General features: G+C 42.6%; 1 protein-coding gene across 3 annotated transcripts in view; it reads right to left on the bottom strand.

Annotated features, from left to right (window-relative positions):
- The window catches only part of Gli3 (GLI family zinc finger 3), a 278,402-nt gene that overhangs the window by 15,927 nt on the left and 239,461 nt on the right, over window positions 1–23,014 (bottom strand). For all 3 annotated transcript variants that reach the window (XM_004629558.3, XM_023713477.1, XM_023713476.1), the window contains exon 11: window positions 487–636. In XM_004629558.3, the coding sequence (XP_004629615.1) occupies window positions 487–636 (150 nt within the window). The remainder of the gene's footprint in view (window positions 1–486; window positions 637–23,014) is intronic.

The following is a 23,014-nucleotide window of genomic DNA, read 5'->3' as shown; positions in this document are numbered from 1 at the left end:
GGCTAAGCTCAATCCTTTGATCCTCGCCCTTCAGCTTTCTGAGTGCTGGGATTTTACAATCCTTCAGCAAGATCAGGCTTGGCTAGATTTTTCTTTTAACACAGGGTGCTCAATCCATGCAGGTATCAGGCTTCCAAGATACCAATGTAGACAGAAACAGGAAGCAGACACACTCATTTGCCTTCTTTATCCTCTTCTGCAGTAAGCTGCTGGGTGGGGACGAGGCTGGTGGCCATGACCCATTCCCTGGTGGCAGCCACCTGTTGCCCACACAGAACTCTGCAGAGCTGTCCTAACTAGTTAAGCTAAAATACATGCGCATCTACTCCTAGACAGTGCTCCTCCTTCTCTCAGCCACCAGCCAGCCAGGCATCTGCTAAACTGGAGTCCTCAGCACTTACAACCCTGAAGTGAAAGGACCCATGGACGAAGCGCCCCACCCCTGGGAGCCTGGAAGGTGGGCACAGCGCCCACGTGTGTACTCACAGTGCATTTGTGAGGCTTCTCGCCGGTATGTCTCCTCATATGCACCACCAACATGTACTGGGCTTTGAAGGGTTTCTGCTCCCTGGAGCAGTCAAGCCACCGGCACACAAACTCCTTCTTCTCCCCGTGGATATGGTCATTATTGATATGCTGGAGTGAGGAAAAGAAAAGGGAAGATGGAAATACAATACTCATTTCACAGGCAATGGGAGGAACCAACAGACACGGCCTTAACTTTAGTCCTAAGAGTATTACCTGGTCAAAGTGCCTATTTCCAAAAATTTGCTCTTGCTTACTGGGTTTGTAAGCTTCCTGCCAGGCAGGAATGACATTGTGCAGAGGAAGCCTGATGTTCCAGAAAAAGTACTGGGAAGGGCATCTGAAGAGCTGAGTTCACTTCTGAACTTTGTAATCAGATAACTGTGAAACTGGGTGAGCCATCCTCGACTCCTCTGGGCCTCCATTAATACTCATCTGCTAAGGGGGTGTGGGGAGGATCAAGGTGAAAGGATGGTAGAAGTATGCCATAGCTCTCACATACATGGTGCACGCATATGCATGCACAGATCTATAATTGGTAATAAGACAACTGAAATAATCTTTCAAATTAATCTGTAGTCCAACCTTGGTATGATTTTCTTTTGTTAAGAATCACAAAGAGAAGAGCTCGCTCCCAAAGGAGAGAAGGATGCTGTGGTCATCAGTGATGGAGCTAACAAGCAATCTAGCCCATTAGGGCTTTTGTTCTTTCCTTGCACAAAATAAAGGGAGAAGGCTAGGCTTGGAGAAGCAGCCCTGCAATCCCAGGACACTGAGAGGCTGAGGTAGGAGGATCACAAGTTTGAACTTGGCCTGGGTAACTTGGTGACTTAAGAAAACCTTGACTCAAAATTAAAAAGAAAACAGGGGTGGGGCTGGAGTTTAGTGGGCAAGTTCACTGAACAGGGTTCAGTCCTCAGTCCCAATAAACAAAAATAAAACAAACAAGGAATGGGCTCCCTAGTTTCTCAAGTCATCTCCAGGTTTAACGTCCTATTAATTCAGATTTTAGAGTGCAGCTGAACATTCTCAAATTCTTTATTAATTCAAGACTTTAGAACCACATTGTACTTGGTTTCCTGGATGAATACAATGAAGGCTTTCCTAATGGGAGACATGAAATATCCACATAGTGTGGAGGAAGAGGAGGGTGTCCCTCTGGACCACAGGAACATCAGTTTCAGTAAGCCAAGTACAATATTGCAATGTGCAGTTCTTGACGACCTGGGAGATTTACATCCTGTTTTGACTCTGGTCCCCCTGCATTATGTTTGCCTTAACTTAAGGCAGTTGAAAGAACTTTCTCAAACACACAGAGAAATACATCAGCTAAGAAACTTGTCCAGTCTGAATCTTGAGAGATGTCTCAGGGACCTAAGGGGAGAATTCCCCGATCACAGCTGACCTTTTCCACTTTCTCCACTAGGTGGCTGCCCGCTTCAGGAAAAGAAGTTTAACACAAAAATAAGTTTTTGTGCTGTTTGTGGAGCTTAAAACCATATGAAAGCGGAGAAAACAAATGATTACTCTCTTTTTGATCCTTGAATGGTTCTCAGAATGCTGGATGAAGAGAAAACAGTGGTTGACGTATCACAGCACGCAGGGAGAACATTACAATCTGGGGGAAGCTGGAAACCATAGTTCCATCAACAGAAGCACTCAAGAATGTGTGTGACGACCTTGTAGCCAGCAGGTGTGGGTTCTTACCAAATCAAGCCATCCTGGGGATCAGCACTTCTTAAAAGTCATGGTGGAACACACATGTATGCAAAGCAGCAGCAAGTGATCTATGTGGGCTTCCAGCTCAGCTTCATGGCTGATGTGCGCAGGGGTCTCACAACTATCTCCCACACAGTCCTTAATGTGTACGGGAGTCCAGGCATTGAGATTTAAGGCCACACAGTAGGAGGATGTCTACGAATTCTCTTCTGCAGAGAATGATCACAGAAAACCACTCCCTAACAACTGCTCTTAGGGCAGTTTTTAGTAGAAGTACATAAGTGGAGTCTTTGGATTATTATTACAGAAGGAAGAGAAGGCAGGCAGACAGCCCAGGGGGCAGGATGGAATGCAAGCAAAGAGAGAGGAGGCTAAGAGGGGAGGTGAAGGAAAGGAGAAGGAAAGAAAGAAAAATCAAAATGGGGAAACAGAGACTCAATTTGTGCTGATCCAACTCCAAGAAGAGCTTGCCTAGCTGTCTTTTGCTTCCTCCTCTTAGCAGCAGTGTTCTGGTTCTTTGCAAAGACTCAACAAATATTTGTTGAACTGATCTGACCCCACGGGGCAGAGTACATTCTCAGTGGACAACAGAAGCCACACGGGATGCTTTTATCCTACTGCAACCTCACTTCACCTGGTGCCTAAACAATAGGAATTAAACACATGGTATTTCTTTACTTTGAAAGAATGAACACTGAAGAATTTCAAAAATATTCTAAAGATACCCAACTAAGAAACTGGTCTTGCTAGACGGAATGAAAAGGCACTTAATTACAACAGTGCTTTTCTAAAGTGAGTTTCGGAGGACGTGCTGCTCAGTAATGTGCTCATCAGGTCCTACGCTGGGCAGTAAGGTGCACACGCTTCTTGTCTTGAGGAGAGGACGGTCCACTGAGGGAGAAGAGGTAATGACTTAAATTTCTGCAAAACTACAGTTGTGATCATCATCAGGATGGGAAATAATGGGTTTTATAAAGAAGCATAGCCAGGCCTGGGTAGAGCATAGGCTCCTGAGTAGAGCCTCGGACTCAGGTTGACTTCTCAGATGAATGTACTTCAAGTAGGATCTGACCGGAAAACCAACTGGGGACCCAACATGTGTCAGGTAAGGTGGGAGTGGATACAAAGGGACACTTCTGTAGGTGGCCAGCAGGAGTGCTGAGGATGAGCACGAGGGCCGCCGTTGGCAGGACAGAACTGGCCAGCCAGACAAGGTGGCCTCCAGCTCTGCCGCTGCATGGCAAATGATAAGAAGACACCCCCCTTCTTGGGAGTCAAGTGGACACCACTGCAGAGGTGGCTGGGCTTGGGTCAGCTTGCCAGGGCTTGCCTCCTGTGCAGTGTGCTGGGCGAGAAGTCCACAGTGAGGCCTGGGGCCACTGCTCCTCAGAATCACAGGAGCCATCAAAATATTTGATGACTGCTTACATAAATATTTATTATAGTAAGAGAAAAATTGTCGTGAATCCTTCTCGAGGTACTTCCTGTCACCCTGAACATAGTGATCCCATCTTTCTTGGCCCTTTCGGAAGTACTTTGGAAAGTCTTGTCTCCTGAGTGTTTTTACCCAGCTCAGTCCACACTACAGTGTGTGGGGTGCCCAATGCCACCCGAGGCAAGACAGTTTTGTAAAAACACAAAGGTGTTCTCATCGACCTTGTTCTCTGTATCTTCTACTGGGAGAGATGTGGTTCTTCTCACAGAGAAAATGACCGCGAAAGGGAAGTGTGTTGGATCTCTCAGGACCTCAAGGCAGCCACAACAACATAATTGAAAACACATGAAATACGACTTCCAAAACTGCTTCATGAAGTGGCAAAAAGCATCGGATTTTTTTTTCAAAGAAAGGGAGTATCTTGAGGGGATTTAATAGTAATGTATTTTTTGCAGTAATACATATTTTAAAAACTTAAACATCTACTGCACTTGCCAATCTCACCCTTGAATGCCTGTTCCCAAGAAGGAGGACATCAAGGGACTTGGTGCTTCTTAGCGGAATGGATGACAAACGAGTGGGTCAGGGGCATTTGCCAGCAGGGAGACGCTGGCCTTGCCTCCCTCTGAGGGCCAACACAGTGGGGAAACCGGCCTCCAGGACAGGGAAGGGTGTTCAGGTCCAACTTGGACCCTGAGTGCTCCAGGGGAGTACCATAGCAAAGGCCTCATCCTTTTTTTTTTGGCGGAACCAGGGATTGAACTCAGGCCCTTGTGCTTGCCAGGCAAGTGCTTATTCTACTGAGCTATCACCCTGGCTCCAAAGGCCTCATCCTGATAGGGAAGGGGAGACTATGGTCCACACATAAACTAAGAGGCTTAAACTGAACTTATTTTAGAAACACAAGTGCCCAGAAGGTCGTGGAATCTGACTACAGAAGGGTGCGCATGTGTGCGTGTGTGCGTGCTCGCATGATGCGTGACTGAGCGTATTTATATCTCACGGAGATTTGCCTGACACGTGTGGGTACCTGATGGAGAGAAACCCTCTCCTTGTGGAGAGGTGTGAGGAGGAGCCAGTGCTGGGCAATCAAAGCAACTTCTCCCCGAGCACAGCGACCATCTCGCCATTTTCCCTTTCATACTGGGAGCATGGACCTGAGTCCCAACCAGTGTACTTGTATCATTTTCTGAAACTACTCTTGACTTCAAACTTACACTGATATCAGTAGTTATTTTTCTATAAAGGAAGCTGTAGGATAGTGGAGGGGTGAGACAGGTCCACTCTGCTTCTTTTTCCTGCCCCAATTTCTGACTATTTACGTGATTCCACTTTGTTTTAAACTTATATTCTCAAGAGCAAAATTTTAGGTGAAAATTAAAATTCTGAATAATCACAGACTTCACAGGGCTTATATTCTAATTTCTTTATTTTTTTTAAATGCACTGACTTCTCAGCAAGATCACCTGAGAGGGCTCTGTCGGGTCAACCTTTTCTGTATGAGACCATACAGTAAGTATTTAAATTCTGTCATCCAAAGATCTCTGTAGGTAGTATGTAAATCAACAAGGTGGCTGTCCATGTAGAGATAAGGAAAATTTTTATATTATGAAATATTCCTAGGTTACGGAGATAGCTCAGTGGCATAAGTACCCGCCTGGCAAGTATAAGGTCCCAAGTTTTATTCCTAGAACTATAAAAAGAAGAAAAATGAATAAATAATTCCTTAAAATTTTTAAATAGTGGTTTAAAATTACGAAAACTATTCTCAGCTCCTGACTGAGCTCATGGGTTCTACACAAGCAAACAGTGGGCCAGTCATGGCTCTCTCTAAACTGATTTCAGAGTTCTCTTCTTGTTCTGCTATTTGTCAGGTTAGCTCTCACACCTTAGAAACTGAAATTAGAAGGAGAAATGTTATGAGAGAAAAGAAAACAGCTTGAGAAAGGAATAAAAATCAGGAACCTGAGGTAAAACGGGGAGGGGTTAGGGCAGACACCTCCCTGTCTGCATCATTTGCAGGACTGGGTGGAAAACACACACACACACACACACACACACACACACACACACACACACACACTTTCTCACCAAAATCCAAGGTGGCTGAGAAGAATAATAAACAGTGAATTCTTCATGGCCGGCAGACAGACCAATCCTATAGGAACTTGGCCCACAACTCCACAGGTCTGAGTTTATTTGTGATTTCACTAAAATTTGACTTTCTAACAGTGAAAATGTTAATCAACCACATAAATAATTGAATTGGAGGGAAAATAATGCATGATTACAGTCCAAACTAATCCAACACAAAGACACGCAATTTGCCCAAGGCCCAGAGAGCCAGAAAGAGATAGATGGTGTAAATTATGACACGGAGCTCCTTCCAAGGATGCTGCTCAGAAGCCTCCTTTTTTTGAATAAACAGGACAGGGACACTGGGGAGTAGCAGTTCCCTGGTAAAATCTGAGTCACCTGTGATGCTTCCTGAGACTATGAGCCTTTGCCTCCAAAAAGTTAGGGCTGCTGAAGTAAACCAGAGCAAACTAAGTTATTTTCCAATAGTGTCTGCAGCAAAATGAGCCGGCAGGCTCAGCTTTGGCATCTCTTTCACCTCCCCCCAGGCCCTGGGCACACCGAGGGAGGAGAGATGATTCCAGCTGGCTGGGCAGTGCAGGAGCGGGAGATACCTTTATGCTAAGGATTCTCTTTGGGAAGCGAGCTCTGATTGTGAACCTAGGCAGCTTGGAGAGAGGAAGGAAGAAAGACACCAGGCAAGGGAGAGTGGTGCTCTCCTTTCTCAAGCTGCAGAATGAAAGCCCACAATGGACTTCACTGAGCTAATCAGGGTCTTTTCTTCCTGCTGCGTTATTTCACCATGAGCTCAGAGCAGGCGGCCTTCCTAACCTTCAGAGGAAACACAAGCACGAGGTCCTTCCGTGCTCCCTGCCCAGGGCACTGTAAATAAAGTCGCTATTCAAGCGGCTCGCGCAGCCTGGAAGTGTACTTCTGCTTTTTTCTGCCTCTCAGTCTTGCTCTCCCTTGGCTGGGCTCTCACCTCCCACTCAGAATGCACAGCCCTTTGAATCCCTAAGGAGCCTCCAGTCCAAGCGAGGCCATTCTTCCTTCCCGTGCGGCTCCAACATGCAACTCACTTGCACCTGAACCCTGCCTTGAATGTGTAATGTCCATCAATCCATGAACAGGGGTTGCCCCAAGCCTACTCACCCTGACTTCTACTGCTCCCTAAATCAGGAAGGCAGATTCCTCCAGGACCATCATGAGAACCATAAATTTAAGTACACCTGAGAAGAATGAACGCAAAACACAATCCCAACATTTCCTTTCAGCTTCCCTGTGCATAGATGCGGTGTCGCAAACATACATAGTGGTTGGTTATATTTTTTAAAAAATTTACAGTAAGAGACACTGTCATGAATCTCCCTTCAAATACTTTCTCCCTTGCTTTGAATTACTTGTATCCCATCATTCCTGCCACTTTCTGAAGTACTTCTGGAAGTTTTCTTTTGTAAGTGTCTGTATGAGGTAGGATAAAATTGTCCACGAATGCTGCGTCTGACTGCCGTCCAACAGGAAGGCAGGCTGGTAACACCTTGCCACGTGTCCCCGTCCACCTTAAGCACTTACCCACCTTGTATGTTGGGGCTGCTGGTTCTTTCCACAGTCAAAATGACCATGAAAGGGAAACATTTCCAATCAAGTCAGGACAGCAAGGCAGCCAGGACAGCACAACTAAACACACCCAGGGAAGAAGACTTGCAGAACTGCTTCAGGAAGTGGCCAGAGCTACGGCCTGAGTGTGTTAGACATGAGGAGGAAGATTCTGAGAGGAATTTGATGGTTATGTGTCCCTTTCTGTACCCAATTTTTCAAACTAAAACATTCATAACATTTTTAATTTTTTTTTGAGCAAAATATATTTATTGAGGGAAAGAAAGCTCCGGCCCAAGAGAGGGACAGGAGGGAGGCCTGAGTAGGTTTTCCCTCTCATAACATTTTTTATTCACACCTTATATTTTGCATTTCTACTGTTTGTCAAAAAGCAATGAACTTTCCTACCAACTCCAAAAGAGACTGCAAAATGCAGCTAAGTTTCTCATACCACCAGGTACATATAAAATCAAGAATCCTAGTCCTTAGACTAATACCCAAGTATATAAGAATTCCTGAATGCAAATATACAGAGAGAGAGAGAGAGAGAGAGAGAGAGAGAGAGAGAGAGAGAGAGAGAGAGAGAGGTTTACAGCATTAAATAAATAAGGTCGAGTGTGGTGCCTTTCACATGTAATATCCAAGCCAGTGAGCCTGCATGCCAGACCTGAGGTTCGTCGGTCAAGGGGCGTGAACTGAGGCTGAGATGCTTGCTCTCCATTCTGTCTGCTTCTGATTCCCACTTGGGCTACACTTCTGAGTGTCCGGACCCCACCAAGAGGCCATCATTAGACTCCACGATCTTATTTTTAAAAGGGAGGAAAAGACACAGAAACGCTTCTTTCTCATAATGTCAACCTGGAGATGTTTGATATGTTCTGATCTTTTCATGTTGCCACCCAGGTAGCTCCCAGATGGAGCTTGAGAGATGAATATGTTTAGCAGAAAATAATCACTTGAAACTTCTGGGGCTTGATGAAGGAGAATGTGAAGAAAGCTTTCTAGCTTTGCAGTAAGATGAGACATAGCGGGGTAAACAAATCCAAGAAACCTCAATTTTTACTGTGTTTCTTTGCTTTGCAAGCCTATTACCATCTCTTTACTGATATTTCTAAAAGGGGAAAAAGAGAAAAGTGATTCATATCCTATTCAAATTTAATTTATATTAAAATATTTGGTTATAATCTCTACCTACTCTAAGGAGCTAAAATACTTTACCTTTAAAAAAAAAAAAAAAAAACTCTCCAGAAGAATCCCTCAATACTTCTCATTCAAATAAGGCTTATAGTTTCTTGTTTCATATTATTTGATCCACATAACATTTTTTAGGAAAGTTTTCCAGCTGTTATAACCCAGGTTCTATTAGGGATACACTGTGACTGGCTTTCTATAGGTGGCACTAGGTAGAAATAGGGGGATAATGCAACTCTTGGACTATCGGGGCTGCAGTAGGCCTTGTAGCTCAATATGCACTTTAATTCTAGATAAATAAAATAATTTAAATTTGTTTCAGTGGCACCCACCAATCTTCCTAACAGATTATTTAAGAAGCTACAGCAGCTTGGTGGGGGTAGGGGTTTCTTTCCAGAGACTTCACCAAATGATGGCTTTAGCTAAAACTGGTTAATAAAAGAATTTAAGAATTTATTTCAGCTTTTAAAATGTAACTATAAAATCATACAGAAAAATGTCAAAAGGACTAATGAGTTCAAGTACAAAATAGCATTTTCTTTATAAAAGTAAAACAATTTTATATGTCCAGTTTGTGCACATTAAGTATTAGGGAAGGAAAAAAAATGCTTCTTCATTAGAAATAAAGAAGTAGAGCCCCTATGATAGCTATTTTTTTTAAAAAAAATATGTATTTAGTATAGAATCTATAGGGTCTCACTGCACAGATTGGACTCAGAGTGATCCTCCTGCTTTCAGCCTCCCAAGCACTGAGATTACAGTCACGTGCCACCATGCCCAGTCTTAGTCATTGTCTCAGCGCGCCCAGGGGTGGGACCAGCATGGCATGTCAGGTCTGATTATCTATCTGAATTCTAGAATTAAAAACATAACAGAATTACCTTCTTTTATGTAAGAAGGACAAAGTTGATTAACAAGACAAATGTCTTGTTTGAATGAAAGGCTGTACAAAGCAGAATTTAGGAAACAAAACTAGCCAACTTAACATACACCTACCAGTTGCTCACCTCACTAATCAACTACATTAAACTGAATGTATCATCACTCACATTGAGGAAGAACAGCATATGAGGATGAAGTATAGACATTTGTCACCCATGGATGGCATGACAACAACATGCTAAGTGGAAGAGGCTGGCCAAAAAGGATAAATACTAAGTATTTATATTAATGTCCAGAATGAGGCTATCTATGCAGAAAGAAAGCAAATTTATGATTATCTATTGCTGTGGATGAATGGAGAAATTGGAGATTGGCAACTGAAGGATATGGGGTTTCTTCTTGAGGTGACAAAATGTGGAATTATTGGGAAGGTTGTACAATTCTGAGACTACATCAAATATGCCAAACTGTTGTATACTTTGAATAGGTGAATTATATGGTACACAGTTTGTATCTCCAAGATGTTACATCTTTCACACCCTAACCCACAAATGAGTATTTGGGGATAGAGTCTGAGGAGGCTGTGGGGGAACACGAAAAGTGGCTGAGGCAGGATTTGGGATGTGACATTCCCTAAAATATATCTCTCCTCCTTCAGAAAGAGTGAGGAGGGTCCAGGACCCTGAAAGTGACTTTCCATGGAAGCACACAGTTATGCGTCAGTCACAGTTCCCACCATACACGTGCACACCCACATACAGAAAGGCTATTTCTGTTCTACAATATATTCTGAAAATCACCAAAAATTCACACAGAATTCAATCATTGAATTTAAAAACTATTATTTCTATTTGCTGTTACCTTGAATTACAAAATAACTAGGCAGACATAATTTATTTACCTGATCCCTACCTCCATCCCAAGGAGTGTTTGTATTCAGTTAGAATACCAGTGTACCTACAACATTAAGATGGCTTACAATGTCATAAAAGTCTAGTCTTTGGAAATTTTTAAGAAGCAAAAAGCAGGCATGACAAATACTGGTTCATGTTAGTCATGCTACTTAGGTAAAAAGAAAATGATTTTATTCTTCAAAGTACAGTAAGGGTCTCGGATTCCTTGTAGAAAAAATGCTCTTTCTATTTCAGTTTTGTTTTCTGAATTTTTATTTTACTCAAATACACACAACGCTTTTTTTTTTTTTAAGTTTTCCTATAATTTAGGTGACTGTTATAGACCATTTCAGAGCTCCTTTTCTGGAAGGATGACTATAAAAATGCGTGGAGATTTTACATAAACATGTAAAGTAAAAAGGTTGATGTCACTTCCACAATGACTGAGCACATTTATTTATTTATCTACTTTTTCATGCTATCCATTTATTCACAAACTTAGCAAAATGACTGGTGGCATGGCTAACCAAAAAGAAAGACACACAGAGTTAAGCAAGTAAGGTTTTAGTGACAATCAAAATTCCAGAAATAAGAAGTAAAAGAAAACACAGACGTGCAATATAATTTCAATTATGCAGGCATGTGAGCAAATGACCTGCAAAGTCAGCCTGTACAAAGAGCCCCAGTTCATCACACAATGCACCAATCTGGACAGTGCGGTGGGCACTGAGGTTCTTGCCCTGAGCACTCACGCTGCGGCAGACGCAGGACAAGGCTGCTTCCCATCTGTCCCTCAGCTGCCTCTTACCCTGAGCTGAAAGGCCAGCCCAGCGGGGCTAGGAAAGTGGCAATAAAACCCAACCACTCCCGAGGACCAAATGGATTCGTCATTCGTGTGTGCGGATCCTTCCCACGAATGCAGCATATCTGGAAAGCATTACTAACCTTAGCAATTTTGCACATATCTCCAAGGGAAAGGGTTCAGAAGCCAGACTGTGTCCCAAAGCATTAAAATCCTCCTGTGTTGTACATTTGGACTTCTGCCAGGAGCAGAAAGGAAGGGTAGCGGACAGCGTCCCAGTATCTGCATTGCAGTTTCTTTCTTTCATCCACTGCTGAAAGCCTTCTTAGTTTGTTAACAAAACTTTGAAAGGTAGGTTGGATTCGCATAAATATATGTATAATAGCACATGTTGGGCTTGTAACTTTAAGATGCTTAATACACATGTGACTAGCCCTAAAAAGAACAGGAAACAGGAAAGAGGGTTTTTTTTTAAGTGTCCCTGATTACAAAGGCAAGTACAAATTTTCCTGTTTGAAATGCAAGACACTAAGAGTTCCATTATCTGAAAGTATACAGAATGTTAGTCCTTAATAACTTCCTAATTTTTATAATCTTAGTAATCCGCCTGGTACCTGAACACATAGCCATTGCTCTTTGTAAAACGCCTGAACATAAAGTATGATGGGACAATTCAAAATTTTAATGTGAATCGAAACTGAGATCTCACTTTAATAGGTGGTCTCTGCTTTTACCATTCTATAAAAGCTACCATCTTCTCTCCGTGTTGCTAAATGCAAATTCTGAATATTACAAGAATCAGTCCTTAAACTTGCATGCCGTTTCACACACAGTAATACCTCGGTTCAAGATCACTTCTTTGCACAACAATTCGGTTCTCAAACAGAAATGCTCCACAACGTTTTGGTGCTGTTCACACACTCCACATCCAGTAACAAACATAAGCACAGTCACCTTCTCCACACAAACCCAAACATGGCCTGTTCCCCCAAATTGTAAAACAGAGAAAGTTCATGAACTGAGGCACCACTGGATTTTGATATCATATTTCTGATAACTAAAATACTTGCTAAAATAATTACATATAATAAAATTTATCTGGGGTTTAAGTGATTTGGATAATCTTGTTTTAATATCTGGAGAAAAGTCAAGAGTCTTTTGAATGGGAGCCTTTGAAAAGAGGAGGCAGAAAAGTCAGCCTGGTACCTGCCACAGTCCCAGCCACATCCCCAAATCATGCCTCTCCCAGAAGATCTTCTGCCAGTCATGTTGCTAAAAGCCAGTGTAATATGAAAAGCACTACCTTCTTTCAGCAGTTAATAAGGGATCAGGCAAATGTGTGTGTGTGTGTGTGTGTGTGTGTGTGTGTGTGTGTACAAGGGGGGCAGTGACTGCTGATAGAAACACAGATTTCAAGAACCACTGGAAGAAAGGAAAGAGGCAGGCGAGCAGGCGAAATTATCCACTTGGAAATCTGCCCACAGTCCTTGTTGAGCTGACTCATTCATTCACTATTAACTCAGAGCTTATTCAGGATATGACAGTTACGGTGCTAAACACTGGCGAAGCAAGACAGAGTGAGACATGTCCACAGAATCTTATCCAAGACTGGGTGCAGGAATGCAGAAAGGAATATTGGTTAAAAATTAGCCTTCCCATCATGGACACTTCTGCTTTGCAATTAAACAGAAAGTTCTTTGAGATAAGGCATGGCTTGTTTTCTTCTCTAGTGTTTTTGCATGATAGAAACTCCAAGGTCCACTGCCTTGCACTGTTTAGGTTTAGTGTACCAAGTGAAAGTGGGAAGGGAGCTGGGGTGACAGCTCTGCTATAGAAAGCCTTCAACATGGAGAAGTATTAACTCTACTATTTTCTAGCTAACTTACTCTCCAGCTACTGTGATGTGTGGTACCCTCCTAAATACCTCCATCTGCAGCTGCTAGTTCATTTAACTACACAGGAATAAACCTCTTACGCAGTAATGGTAAACAGTAATATTGTGCCTTAACTACTTTACAGTGTCTTAGATCACAGTATTTATGGAAAGACAGGAGGTTCAGACTTTGCTGTGGGGATTATTTGTGTACTGTGGACAAAACAAATACAAGTAAGAGAAGAGTCAAAATGGGGTAAACAGGAAAGAAGTAGCTGGAACACAATGGGATAGGTGTTGGTAAGAGAGCAGAAGAGAAGCCTTCATAAGCAAAATACCTGGGCTAAATCCAGAAGGAAGACAAAAGTGTATGGTAAAATAAGGAAAAAGAGAGGGCCAGGATCAAGAAAGAACAAAGTGTGTGGCAAAGTGACATCAAGTACAGGGTGAGAAAGACTGTGTGCATGGGTGTAGACACACACATAGGTGTAAGGTGGGCACTACAGACGCACACTGGAGAGCTTCTAACGGGTGCTGAATGCTGTAAGATAGCCGGATTCCAGGCAATCAAGAAAAAGCTTTAAAAGCAAGGCAGTGATGAGAGCAGCGCTTACAAAAGAGGGCTCCAGTTGTGTCAGGGAGGAACTGAGAAAAGACAGAGCAACAAATCCAATTATGACCACACAGTACTCACCCAGGGAGCCATGAGGTGCACCGAGGCAGTGGCACGGAGGGTGCAGAGTGGGGCTAGATCTGGGAGAAATTTTGGAAAAACTTGTGCATGAGGACTCAAGAAGGAGGAAGAGTAAGAGGTACTGAAGTTTCTGGCTCTAGAGATAGTGAGATAGAAACAGCACCGGAGGCCCAACAGAACCGGGAGGAGTTATTTTTCTATTTAGGACAAAACACTCAAGATAACTCTGGGATGCTTCTGTAGAGAGATCCAGCAGTGACCACAAGCATCACCATGGAGATTTCAGTATATGCAGAGGGGCTGTAGCTCAGTGCAGGGCACGTGCCTAGCACGCAGAAGGCCCTACAGTGGACCCTTAATATAGCTGAAAAATGAAATTTAAGAATCTAAGAAAAATTTAGCTGAAGAGTATGATCCCATTCCCTTCCTCCTTTACCCAGTGTTAACTGTAGTAAATCCCCCTACACGCACGCACACGCACGCACACACACACACACACACACACACACACACAAATTCTGAAAATCCTTGATTTATGGACACTGTCCAGAGGATAAAGAGGAATAGTGGCTGGAAAGAATGTGTGTCAGCAAAAGGAATGCATCGGCAGGGAACAGAGCAGACAAAAGCACCAGTGGACAGTCGAATAGTCCCACGGGGAACATCTGAAGGAACCTCTGGTACAGCATCCACAGAAGTTTGGCAGTGAAGAGTTCAAATTCTCTGCCTCTGGTTGCTTCAAGGTTCCAGTCAGTTTGGATGACTGAGATGGGAAAGAGAGAAAATGTCTAGCAAGATGGTAGAGAATGTAGGTTTAAGAAGAGGAAGCAGTTAATCTGGCCTGTTCTTGCTGGGAGGGGTGAGAAACTGTACTCAGAAATCCATGGCACTCAGTGCTCAAGCTGTTGGTTGCAGGGAAAACACTGCTTCTACCAAACTGACTGCAAAACTCTCCATGTCCAACAGCCAGTCCTTGAGCAAAGCTGCAGCGCTGAGACCAGTTGTACTGCAGCGCCCACAAAGAAAGAACATGCAGTGAGGAACCTAGAGGTCTTCATAGACCAGGGGGCTCATGTGACTTCACAGCAAGAAGAGGCAGAGCCAGTGCCTTAAAAAAACACACCGCTGATGGTTCCCAGAGGCAGACACCTGAGTCACCCTAAGTAAGGGAACACTAAGCCAAGTTTACCTTCTTCATTTCCTTCTCCAAACACCTCCTCTTTGGACTGAGGCTCATCATCCCACTTAACCCTTCTCTGAAGATGCCACTTACAGATGAGTCTCTAACCTGCTGCTCTTTCATTTTTTTCCTATGACCTCCATCACTTCTGACACATTACAATGAACTTAACAAAAATTGTTTGCTATTTATTTTCTGCTCCCGCTAACCCTCACTAGGATATCAAATTCACAAAAGTAGGGCTTTTTATCAACTTCGCTTGATGAGCTGTTCCCACTGCCTGGAACAACACCCAGTGTATGGTAGGAATTCCGTAAATATTTATTGGAAGAATATGATATTAGGAATGTACAGTAGAACTATCAAGTTTGGAGTCAATGTGGTCTGAGGCCACAGCACACTTGCAATCTGCTGCACATCTTAGATTTGTGCTTGGAGAACCAGAAGCCACAGGAAAGGCAAGCAATTTCCTGTGATCATTCTATGCCCTGCAATCTCATCAACCTGGAGTCACAGATCCCTTTGGTTTCCACTCAGGAGAACATCCTTTGCTATTGCAATTGTAAAATGAATTTTCCAGCGAGTGATGACATAATTCAGTTATCTTAGTTGGTTCCTATTCACTATAAAAGAAAAGAATTCTAAAACTTATTTCCACTGAGGACACTGTTGACATGATTTAGCAGTAAAGGCCCCAGCAGTGAAAAGGCAATCCTAACTTACCATGCTATGTCCCACTGGCTGCAGAAAGCGAGTAATCTGATGTTTTACAATGGATTTCTCTTGGAATAATTCAATAAAGCTTCAGATGAAGGGCAGAAGAGAAAAAACCAAGTTTTTCTGTGTGATTAAACTACACTCTATCTCACTGGAATTTTGCCCCCTGGCTATTGTTCTTGTGGATGGCTTATACAGAGATTTCTTCCCAGTGCAACACTGTTAAGTAAGAGAAGACTGAAGGGCATATTTCCTCTGTAATATGCTTGTGGAAATCTCATTAATGTAATAGAAATTTTGCCCCCTACCATGACTAAAGTGTTTGAAGAGCCCAAAGAAGGAAACAAGGTTGGCCTGTAGAGTTTCCCTGGGAGGAATGGGGAAGGAAGGCATTTCACAGAGAAATACAAGTTGAATCTTGGCAATCTGAAAAAACAAAATAGGATGTGTGTGTGCAAGAGCACATTCACACGTGTATATGAGCCCAGAATGATCTGTGCTTCTTCCAAAAGAGAACTGGGCAGCTAGCTGCCCTCTAGGAAGCACCTTCCTTCACTTGATCAAATCACTCTTGGGGAAAAGGAACTTCTCCTGAGTGGAAGCCATTTCTTTCTGTTGTTGCTCCTTGCTTCGCCTTTTACCTCCCTACCAAAGTAAGAATTCCATTCCTCAAGGAGAACAATTTATTCCTAAGAATATGTTTTTAATTTGTGCTTGATTCCATAAAACTTATTTTTATAAGCACACTTTCTTAGGAATATTTGACCAGGATATAGTGCTAAACATTCAACTTTTAAAAAAGTTTCCTTTAAGGCTGTCTTTTGGCCCTTCAAACATTTGCTTCCAAAATACCTGTGGCTTTCATAATGGTCTCCATGTTGCATATGAACACAATATTAATATAGTGTGGTTACAATACCACAGCAATTGGTTAAAAGTTTATGAATTTTAGGATTCTCCGTAGGGAACAAAAAATAGTGACTGCACTGACAAACCAGACTAAAGGTAAGAAAAGGCAACACTTGGTCTGAATTTTGTCATCTGGATATTTAAAGTCAAAGTGAGCTCTCTGTTATTTAATTGGATGCAAAATGATGTTACTGTGTTTCAGGCTTCCGGCCACACAACCATAATGTCAGCACCAAGATGACAGCTTATTCAAGAATGAGTGGATACCAGGGTGTCCACTAAGCCATCTGAACCTAGGACCTTACTGTTCGTGACAGATATCGATCAAATGAACAAGACCACGGGAGAGGGTGTCCAGGGTCACTGTCACTCCTGCCTCATCTGGGCTGGCGAGCTCCCATGCAGGACATACTCACATTGAGCCTTTCTCAACCTCAGCTTTGCCTGACCTGCTAGTATAATAGCAGATCTTCCCTTGGCTATCTTTGCTGGTCTTTTATCCACTACAGGAGGGTTTGCTCATGGTCAGAGAGGTTCAGAATCTCAGGAAGGCATCATGATTTCACTGCCCTGATAAAAACAGAAACCAAGGTTTAAGTTTACACCTATCACAGAGATAGGAGTGAGAAGAAATTATAAGAAGAAAATTGTAAATTCAAGAGCAAGTGAGTCTTATCGTTGGAAGCAAAGAACTTGCCAGAAGGGAAAATTTCCAAGTTCCTTTGAAAGGAACACTACAGAGGCAGGCCAGATAGCTCAGCAGATTAAAGAGCCTGCTTACACGCAGGGACTGGTGTTCAATCCCTGGCCTGCTGTGCCAGCCTCACCCACGGGGTATGCTGAGACAACAATTGAGACTGGGCGTGGTGGTGTATGGCTGTAATCCCAGTGCTTGGGAGGCTGAAAACAAGAGGATCGCTACAAGTCCATTCTGTGTAGTGAGACCCTGTAAACCCTGTACTAAATACATTAATAAAAAGAAAAAAGAAAGAAACACTACAGAAAATGCACAGATAAGACAGGGTAATGTGCACCCATGAAAAAAGAAAGCAAGGAGGAAACAAGCAAAGGAGGGAGGGTCTGATTCGTATCTGCTATGGTTTGCATATGAAGTGCTCCCCCAACTTAAGAAAAAGTTTAATCCCCCAAGACATATAGTTAATAGTATTCACAGGAGGGAAACCGATGTTTCAAAAATGGGACTCTGAGAAGTAATTATAGCAGATTTGGTCATTAGGGTAGTCTCCATGATTGAGTCCTGGTGGCTTTATCAGCAGAGGAAGGGAATGTGGGAAATAGGTAGACACATATACACCTTCACCACGACATGATGTAGCCATGGGACCCTCACCAGAACTATGCAACGCTGTCTGGAGTTCTGTGCCCAAAACTGTAAGCCAGATAAACCTCTTTTCCTAATGAAGCAGCTTACCTCAAGTATTTCATTATAATAAAAACCAAAGAATATCACATCTGAGCAGGGACACACAGACACACAGACCTGCAGAGAGGACATTCTAGGATTCTAGAATCAGGGTACTATCAAATCCCAGATCCAATGTTACAAGGGTTAAACACATTGTCCTTGGTTGGAATGGTCTCCAGCTCTGGTAACTGGAGGTCTGGAAAAAGAATACCAAATCTGAGAGAATTTCCTGTGTGGTTCAAGGGTGGAACTTGCTGGTTACGGACCCCAGGGCTTATGGTTCAACTCCAAGACAGATGTGTGGACACTTCATGCATTTAATGGGCAGGAGTCTTTTTTTTTTTTTTTTAGGAAATTCCTATACGGTAACTAAATGCCTATACTCTATTTACATAAACTATAATTCCTCTTTATTTTGGTCCTCAACCATTATTACCAAAATGAACTGGGTGACTTTCCTGAATTATTTCATAACTTAGAATCTGTTGGTTAGAATACACACACACACACACACACACACACACACACACACACACACACACCCTCCTTCAAGACCACATAAGAGAAAGCCTCTCATCTCAGGGCCACTGCTAATCCATTTCCCCAGGGATCTTTGTGGAACATCAGCCGTGCAAATCTACCCAAACCTTACCTTTAAAATGTTCAACACCACAGAGGATTCCCTATGGGTTAGTCAACTCCTGGCTCATATACAAAGAAAATACTGTATTTTGCTCTGAAGAGCTTTCTTCATCAATTTGAAACCCGTTCTTTTACTTCATGTCAAATTAGAGAGAGAGAGAGAGAGAGAGAGAGAGAGAGAGAGAGAGAGAGAGAGAGAGAGAGAGAGACCTACTTTATTACATTCCTGACCCAAGAGGAAGGATTTGCCCTTAGGACATAAAGGGAATAGGGAGGAGTACAGGAGAGTTACCTAACCCTAAACATGAAAACAGTTTCTAATGAGGCATGACAATGCTTTTAATCGCTGACATAATTTTAATATGTATATATAATATGATACAAGGAAGGTAAAGGCAGCTCATTTTTTTGGCCTTAACGGTGCTCTTCAATATTCTACTTTAGGTCTCCAGGATTTTATGCATGCTTGGGGAAACATTTAGGGGAGGAAACCTGATATTATAGGGATTTTTTCTCAGTATGATCACATCTTGTTCTGATTTGATTTGATACATCTGTATGTGGCAAGTGTGGTAAGGTGAAACAGGGCTCTCTCAGGCAGTGTTTAGAATTCCTCTCTGCTGTCCTGTGCAAATCAAGGTGGCTACAAAACAATGGGCAGAAGAACTGGGATTTTTATCTCTTCATATGGGAGGAGTGCTGGGAGAAACACTCCCATAACCTCTGCAGTGAATGGTGTGGGCATTCGGAATTGTCCTTTTACAACTATATAAAGTATATTTTCTTTTAACCAAGGCTTTATTTTTCCTACCCTGATGCTTCCATATATGATATGATCTAACTCCAGGGTACCATTTTCCAGGAAAGAGTGGCATCCCTGGATGATGGGTTGGAAGGTTGATAAAGAAACTTGACATGTTGAGAGAGGTTTGGCTATTTCTTTTCTGCTTGTAACATTATTTATGGGAAGAATTCTACATCATCCTTACAAGTCACTGTGTGGTAGCTGGATTTTGCCAACTTTGCAAGCTTACTCTTTCACACTCACCATGCCTGAGACCCAGAACTATTCCAACATTCACATTTCATTAAAATGAACACTACTGGCAATGCTGGCAAAAGCCAAGAATCATTCCAGATTAGAATACCAGAGCCACTAATTCTGTTTGTATCCTAAGACAAGACAAACAAGAAGGGAAAAATATATAAGGAAACAGATTTAGTAGGAAAGAATGAGCTGGTGTTTCAAGTGGACAGTAATTAAGTTAAAATTCCTCTGCTGATGCCTTCTGCTTTGTATGCCACTTAGATTTGTTCTGCATGAGTATGGCTTTGGCCCCTTGTAGAAGGCTTCCTGAACAGAGGGGCTGTATCTCATTAGCTCCGTATCCCACAGGCCTTCGCCTTAACTTCCACATGGCAGGTACTCAGGCACCATTGCTGAGTACAAAACATGATTCAATCATCTGCTTCTTCATATTTCCCCGCAGCCAGTGGTAGGCTGCCCATGCGACAGACAAATGTACTGCAAGGATGTCCTCAACCGAACTCTAACACTGGTATTTTCTTGTTATTATTCAGAGAGAATTGTGGGCTCTAAGGAAGTAGACATCTCTTGTATGCCTGCTGAATGCAGAGAGAGCTTAAGTTTTGATTTTTTAAACTTTGATTTTTTTTTCAAGAGATAAAGAAGGATTAGGAATCCTTTTGCTCACAAGCTGTCATTAAGCTGGTTCCACCAGGTCATTCTAGGGTAATGCTTGGAAACAGGAGGCAGAACTGGTCATTCGGGGTGCAAAAGGGCCAAGTGCTGACTTCATTTATTTTACAAGTAAAAGGAAATGGCTGAAACAATCAATATATGGCACCTCTTCTGAGGTACACCACAGGCGCAAGTTCCAGGCATGTGTCAGAGAAACTGTATTTTCTTTAGACATATTTTTAAAAAAATAGTTCTTTCACTCCTTATCGAATGTGTCCAGAATATCTGTAAAATCCATTTAAAAGATGCCCATGATTTGCTACAAGCAACTGCTTCTCATTGGTAGGACCTGGGTTATGTCAAACAAACAGAGAACGAAGCATTGAAGGGCCCCATTCCTTGGCCATAAGCTGTATAATTTTTCCCTTCCTAAAAGATTCAAAAATAAATCTCATTTTGAATTTCAACACCTCTCATCAGACTATAAAGTATAAATGTCATTACTTTTAGCAATAAGGTGAAATATGAGTTAGAGTATTTCATTAAAAAAATTCTTTTATTGGGCTAGTGAGATAGCTCAGCAGACTAAGCACCTGCTTTGGCAAGCGCAAGGGCCGGGGTTTGATCCTGGTCCTGCATGCTGTGCTGGTCCCGCCCCCAAGGCACTCTGAGACAGCCACCAAGTCAGGGTGTGGTGGTGCATGCCTGTAATCTCAGTTCTGGAGAGGCTGAAAACAGGAGGATCAGTATGAGTCTGAGCTCTGTACTCCTGTTTTCAGCCTCACCAGTGCTGGTGTTAAAGGCATGCGCCGCCATACCCAGTTTTGGGGCCAACATAGAGCACCTAGGGTCCAGAGATTGGCACGGTATGTGGTATCAGGGATCGAATCCAGGTCCTTGTGCTTACCAGGAAGATACTTAGACCACTGAGCTATCTCCCCTAGCTCCAAATTAAAGTATTTCAATACAGTACTTAATTTTATTGGCAGAGACACTGCATGGTATTACATAATACTGGCTCCATACAAAGTAGATTTGCACACTAGACCTAATGTTTAATCTACAGATATCTTCACCTCTACATTACTCACAGAATTGTTCATCAACTTCAGGTGTCAACACTCAATACACTTCTCTATTAGGCAAAGCTAGGAAGTAAATATGAACTGACATCTTCAATTGTGTTAGTTTTTTTTTCTTCCTCTGCTGCTAAAAGTACTGTTTTTTTCGACTACTTCAGTGTTCTATATTTTTTTTTATTTTCCTCACACATGACTTTTCAGCCTCTAAGGGATAGAGGAGGCTGTGAATTGAAATCCTATTCAAGTGAAAATCCTAGGTTTTCTACATTTGGTACTGAGATTCCTGAAAAGTCAGACATTTACTTAGTAAGTAAAAGAAATCATTCTTCTATGACTCAGGAGATGAGAGGGGTTTCTTGTTGAAGAAAGGGCACTAAGCCATGTTCTTCACTTTTCATTGGGTATAACTGCATGGCAGGAAGTTAGCGTCAATTCAGATGGCAAAATGATCACAGAAAATTACTAGGACCATCTGGATTAGTATGAATGTGACCTCCTCCAAGAGCTGCCTTCATGACACAGAATAGCAACTCAGAAACCTCACGTCGCAGACTGATGTTTGCTAAGTCAAGCAGTATCATCTCCCATTACGCCCTGTGACCTTCTGGAAGCATCTGAGCCAGATCTCACAGTGATCAACGGAGACATTAAGTGCCGTTACTGCTAGAACTGTGCGCTATTGGCTCTGGCTCCTGTGGCTGCAATGAGTACAAGATTAGTTAAATGTGGACTCCTGTTGGCCACAAATACTTCAAAGTCTTTGAACTAGAATGGATTTTCTTGCCTTTATGGGCTTCCCTCTTCTACGTATTCTTCTTGGCACAGTGTCTCCAGAGCACCCACATTAATGGTTCTGAAACCACAATGAAGGACAGTTCTGCCTCCTGCCATCTGCTGCCCAGGGTGACCAATGTGCAGCTGGGGCCTCGTGAATTTGACTGTACCCCAAAAGTCTATACCCCATTCAGCAAGAGGACCCTCTACTGATTATACTCTACAGTGTCAAATGCCATAAAAGTTTCTAATGAGACATATAGTTTCCATGTCCATAGATCATTCGGAGAAACAGCTCTGTAGCAGCATAAAGAATGGGGGGAGCAATACAATGGAGAACCTCATTTAGCCCTGGAACGGAAGGTCCCACAGGCAGGGACCCTTGTGGTGACACAGTGCACCAGCAAGATGCTAAGGATGCTGCCCTCTCTAGACAAGCACAGGGAAGGACTTTCCTCCATGCCTGCCAGTCAGAGAGAGAGGCTCAGGCTGGGCCAAGCACATTCCTTTGCTTCTAGTGCTAACCACAGAAAGCACAGATTGGAAGCTCTTACGGTAAGAAGGGGAGGGGACAAGAAGTGATATTTGTTTTCCCTTCTCCAGGCATAAAGGAATTTTCCATAAAGTTATGAATACTATGAGCAGTTAATTTGCACAAGGAAGTAAGAATTAGGTAGAAGTGGGATAGTGAAAAGGGTGAGTTTTTCAACATATATCTCTTACCACTTTATAGTGTTCTGCTTTATAATTGTATGGACTGTGATTCAAAACTCTATAAAGATTATGTTCAATATATCATTAAATGTGAACTAATATGCTTGGTATGGTCACATGTAACTATAATTTTAGCACTCTGGGAAGATGAGGCAGGAGGATCATGAGTTCAAAGCCTAGCC

Source organism: Octodon degus, unplaced genomic scaffold (genome assembly GCF_000260255.1).
Source record: "Octodon degus isolate 3935 unplaced genomic scaffold, OctDeg1.0 scaffold00031, whole genome shotgun sequence".
Taxonomy (NCBI): domain Eukaryota; kingdom Metazoa; phylum Chordata; class Mammalia; order Rodentia; family Octodontidae; genus Octodon; species Octodon degus.
Note: the sequence above shows the minus strand (reverse complement) of the source record. Positions and strands in the feature narration are given on the sequence as shown.